The sequence below is a fragment of the Vicia villosa genome, unplaced genomic scaffold (genome assembly GCF_029867415.1).
Source record: "Vicia villosa cultivar HV-30 ecotype Madison, WI unplaced genomic scaffold, Vvil1.0 ctg.002988F_1_1, whole genome shotgun sequence".
In the NCBI taxonomy this organism is placed as follows: Eukaryota; Viridiplantae; Streptophyta; class Magnoliopsida; order Fabales; family Fabaceae; genus Vicia; species Vicia villosa.
In genome coordinates, this window is record NW_026706084.1 from 200,391 (window position 1) to 205,900 (window position 5,510).

At 30.4% G+C, this 5,510-nt stretch overlaps 1 protein-coding gene across 2 annotated transcripts; it reads left to right on the forward strand.

Moving 5' to 3' along the window:
• The first annotated feature begins 1,108 nt into the window (after window positions 1–1,108).
• On the forward strand, window positions 1,109–3,984 carry LOC131640173 (annexin-like protein RJ4). Of its 2 annotated transcripts, none has more exons than XM_058910580.1 (6): window positions 1,109–1,267; window positions 2,344–2,489; window positions 2,563–2,781; window positions 3,116–3,328; window positions 3,416–3,505; window positions 3,592–3,984. In XM_058910580.1, exons 1-6 carry the CDS (start codon window positions 1,198–1,200, stop codon window positions 3,787–3,789), a joined length of 936 nt encoding a protein of 311 aa, XP_058766563.1. In that variant the 5' UTR covers window positions 1,109–1,197; the 3' UTR covers window positions 3,790–3,984. The 2 variants fall into 2 exon arrangements, with proteins under 2 accessions (XP_058766563.1, XP_058766562.1); XM_058910579.1 differs by lacking the exon at window positions 1,109–1,267 and adding an exon at window positions 1,992–2,150.
• The last annotated feature ends 1,526 nt before the right edge of the window (window positions 3,985–5,510 follow it).

The following is a 5,510-nucleotide window of genomic DNA, read 5'->3' on the forward strand; positions in this document are numbered from 1 at the left end:
AAAATAAAAAAGTTGGTCTTTTTGAAAATAAATAAAGTTGATTTTTTTTCGTAAATTAGAAAATTACGTTTTTCAAAAAAAAAATCATTTTTTTTTCAAAAATAAGAATGTCGATTTTTGGCGAAAATAAAAAATAAAAAAGACGATTTTAAAAAAAAAACAGTCTATTTTTTTCGGAAATAAAAAATTTTATTTTTTATAAATATAAAAAAATGCTTTTTTTAAAATAAAGTTTAATATATATTTTTAAAGACGATTATTAAACCGGTATATTAAGAAAATTTATAAAAAAACACTAAAAATATATTTAAATATATTTTTAATTAAAAAATTCAAAACTAAAGTATAACGGGTTTGATTTTTTAACAGATGATTTAGTTTGAAAAAAATTATCTTGTAATGTTTTGATACGTTTTGAAATTTAGAACCGTTATACCAAACATGACTTTTGGTTCAGTTGAGTTATAGAAAAATTAAAACGGTACGATTCGATTCGGGTGATCTTATATAATTGTTTGGCTTAGTTTGATTCAATTTTTTAACAGAGAATTGTACCATGAACCGCTCTACATATTCAACTTTTTTTCATGAATAATAAAGAATTCTCCAAAAATAAAATAAAGTTAATTTCATTCTGATTCTATGCTCAACATTGTTTGAATTTAATTATGATATATTCCTAAATGTTGAATGAGGCAAAAGCCTTTAGAGTTGTCGAATGAGGCAAAAGCCTCTAGAGTAAGCATTCATTGTCTCAAAGTATGTAACCTATAAGAAAACAATAAAATCACAGATCATTGATTCTAGAGAAATTTAATTTGCCACCCTTACAACCAGAAAGAGACGAAAAAAAGCATCATTATACATTACTTATCTGTGCTTTTCCATGCAAAGTCACACCAAATTAATGAGCCAGGAATCAAGTTTCCTTTTCCGTTTCTTTACAACAATTTTATTACCAATTTCAAAAAATTTAAATGGGTTTCTTAATGACAAAGAATGCTAATAATTAATTAATATTTAATAATAATCTTCACATGAAAGTAACGTTTAAATGTGATGATCTGTGTGCTAGGCGATAACACCAAAGAAAACCATTGGCATTATATATAGGCTGGTGATGAAATCAATCTCTAACATTATCACATAAATCTTGTTAAGAGAGAGAAATTGAAGTTGAAGTTAGTAGTGTTTTCTATGGCTACACTTGTTTCAATAAAATCATCTCCTCTTGAAGATGCTGAGGCTCTACAAAAAGCTTTTAAAGGTAATGAAATTTTTTAGAGAATTTTACTGGTTTTATCTAATTTGAGAGGTTAATCTCTACCGTTCTTGTACATTGAAAATACTCATATATACCAAAAAAACTCAATTTATATATACCAATAAAAGAAAAAAAATGTAGCTATACCGGGCAAACGCCCGGGCTCAACCTATATTTTCTTTGTACTCCCTCCAATTTAATAGTCAATTTTTAGACAAAATCAAGGGCAAAATTAGGGACAAAATTAGTAAAAATAGAGTGTAAAAATTAAAACAGGTGAATAATCAATGGTGTAAAGTTTTTTCCCAGGCTACATAAAATTACTGGCTCCGCCACTGTTTATGGCGACCGTTTTTAAGTAATGGACCATTTTTTAAAACCTTGTTATAGGTTGAGACCACTCAATTTCTGTAAATGTTCAAAATTCCAGAATTTGATATTACTTTCAAAAAATTAACTTTTAGTTTCTCTAAGCAAATGTGGACAAATGAAAGCATCTTCGTAGCTGTATAGCATTATTTTAAAAATAAAAAGAACAAATTTAACAAAAATAATTAAAACCTTTTTATTTATTTAGGCTAATATAAACCTTCTTTTGTACTAATTTTCATGCAAAAAAAACTTTATCAATTATAGAAAAATTTGAAAATATTGCTCTAAATAAACTTGGCATTGTTAGAAAAACTTTAACACTGTAAAGCAATAGTTTATAGCTCTATATGTTATTAACTTGCTATATAAATATTGAAGAGCTAGGAAATTAATCTTGAACCTAACTAGCATCATAGAAAGAACAAATTAATATAATCAATTATGGCTACTCGTATTGCTCCCACCAACCATTCTCCCCTTGCAGATGCAGAAGCTCTTCATAAAGCTTTCAAAGGTTGTATAATTTCCATTCTCATTTCATCATTTTTTTTACAGCGACTCTGAAAACTTAAAACGGTCGTGACACTGATTCGATGAATGTGTCTTTATTTGTAAAATATTATCGAATTTATATTTTTTTTACAAGACTTGTGATTTTTTTTCATAATATTACTACATGCAAAGTAATTATTATTTGAATTGTGTAGGATGGGGTACTGATGAGAAGAGTGTGATAACAATATTGGGCCATAGAAGTGTTTATCAAAGACAACAAATCAGAAAAGCTTATGAAGAAAAATACCAAGAGGATCTCCTCAAACGCCTCGAATCCGAAATCTCTGGTGACTTCGAGGTATCATAATTAACAACATTGTTTTTTGTTAACATATAATGTCTTAAGATAATGATTCATGATTTTTTTTCAGAGAGCTGTGTACCGTTGGATGCTGGAACCGGCCGACCGCGATGCTGTTTTGGCCCATGTTGCTATCAAGGATGGAAGCAAAGGTTACCATGTTATCATTGAAGTTGTTAGTGTTCTTTCACCTGAAGAAGTTTTGGCGTTGAGACGCGCTTATCATAATCGTTACAAGCATTCTTTGGAGGAAGATGTAGCTGCTCATACCACTGGCCATCTCCGCCAGGCAAGTTATTCAATCATTTGTGACTCTCATTCGATATACATCTTAATTAAGCACTTATAACATAACAATTTATCATATAAATGTTAATGTATAAGTTATTTTTGTTAGAAAAGATAAAATAAGCAAAATGTTAAGATGTATAGTTTTGTTCTGAGCAGAGTTGTTTTTAAGACGTGCAAGACAGACTACTGCATATGTTCTGTCTCAGTTAAACTATAGGGTCTATACTAGTTTTGTCATGGTTAAATGGTTAAACTTTAATTAATTTATATTGAGTCTCCAAAAATTTGAGACTATCTTGTTCTGAGAATGTATTTGGTTTTGGCTCTTGCAGCTATTGGTTGGACTGGTGAGCTCATTTAGGTATGGCGGGGATGAGATCAATCCAAAATTGGCGAAAACCGAAGCTGATATTCTTCATGAATCAATCAAGGAGAAAAAAGGTAACTATGAAGAAGCCATAAGAATCCTTACTACAAGGAGCAAGACTCAGCTTTTGGCAACTTTCAATCGTTACAAAGATGACCATGGCACTTCCATAACCAAGGTTAAAAAGAAAACATCACTTTTTTTTTTCCATTTTCTTTGATTTTTAGCCTTAAGTTATGTTTATTAATTTTGATTTTGACTGCAGAAACTTTTGGACAATGCATCTGATGACTTTCACAAAGCATTACACACCACTATTCGATGCATCAGCGATCATAAGAAGTACTATGAAAAGGTTAATTAGATTCAAACTTTAAATCTACTCTTGGACTATTGTGACTTCGATGTATCACATTATATTTTTTTTGCGATGATGTTTAGGTTTTGCGTGGCGCGCTGAAAAGGATTGGAACGGACGAGGATGGACTGACCCGTGTTGTGGTAACTCGAGCTGAGAAGGATTTGAAGGACATCAAAGAGGTGTATTATAAGAGAAACAGTGTTCATCTTGAAGATGCAATTGCTAAGGAAATTTCAGGGGACTATAAGAAGTTCATTCTTACCTTGTTGGGGAAGTAAGGTTGAAGAAATTGATGTAGTTAAGAGTATGTGTTGTAATAAAGGGGTTTGTTATGTTGGTTTGTTGTGGTTGATTTGGGTGATTTCTCTATTTATATTATGTTTTCATGATTCTGGATCAGTGAGAAATATTATGTACTTTTGTTTTAATAAATTCCTATGCTTGAATTTGAATGAAAGTTGGTATTTTAGCAATTTGGTATTGTTTAGAATTTTAAAAAGATATACCAAATTAATAATTTTGATTAGATTTAGTTAAAAAAAATTAAAATATTTGGTTCAATTAGAATGATCTTTTATTATGATTTAGTTGGATTCATCAGTTTCATTTCTCAATTTTTTTTTTCAAAAGGCTAGTCATGACTCATGAGACCAATTTTGGGTGGAATCTAAGATGAGATCACATTTTATTTATAATGTACCTAACCCACAATTTGGTATCAAAACAAAACACCATCTCGTCATTTTCACTCGTCGGTATACTAAACACACACTATTATATCTTAATAATAAGCTTACCAATTTTACCAAGTGTGACATAAAGAAAAAATTGCAAATTTGTTATCGATTGGCGGAAAAAAATTTAAATAACCAACTTAAAAAAAAATATCTAGAAAACAATATTTTCAAAAGAATTATCAAATGTTTAGGTTTGACAAACCTTCGGGTAGAGCTGTCAAAATGGGCTAACCCATATGTGCCGGCCCGCTAGACCCAAAAAATCATAGGGTTTGGGCTTTAAAATTATAGCTCATATTTTTCAGGGCCTTTTTAGCTCAGTCCTGAAAGGCCTGCTACCCATTAGGGCTAACCCATATGGGTCGTGGGTAGCTCATTAGGCCCGCATAATTATAAATTTTAAAAAAAATATTTATATTTATATCATCTTACTCCAACATAGCATATTGATTTTTCTCACTTCATTAAATTTTATCTCTATTTTATTCAATCTTTCTCTTTTAAATATTATACATTAATATAATCAACATTTTTTCATTATATCATTAATTTTTCTCTTATAATAAATATTCAAATATTATTTTATACAATTTAAACATATATTGTATTTAGAGACATATTATAGTATTTATAAGAAATAATATAATACTTAAAAATGTATTATGTTTAAAATAACATAATTTTTAATTTTATTTATAATAAATATTATGGAGTTTTATTTTATTTTATTTAAATAAAAAAGTCCATTTATGGTTGGGTAGCCCGAAGCCCATCTAGGGTCCGACTCGGGTAGTAAATCTCGAGCCCATATTACACAGGGCCTTTTTGGCCCAGCCTTGAATAGCCCATGGCCCGTCAGGGCTGGCCCGTTTAGGGCCGGGTAGCCCATATTGATAATTCTACCCCCAGGGGTATGCGCCAAACCATTTGGCGCAAGCATTGTGACCTAGCCATTTGAAATGGCGCAAACATTATGGCCATTAGGGTAAGCCAATTGAATTGACGCATAGGTTATAGGAGATACACATAGGCGCCATTTGAAATGGCTCCTATGTGTTTGGGTTATTTTTTAAAAAAAAAATACCCTATTTTGTACCATTTTGCGCCAAGTTTTCGATTCCGCTCTTTGATTTTCGCAAAAATATCCGATACGCCGATTTCGTAAAATTTTTATTAACCCTAATTAATGTTTTTGTGTAGTCGATTCCTCCGATTAATAAAGTGGAGTTCATTGATACAAAATATGTTACATAGTCGATACA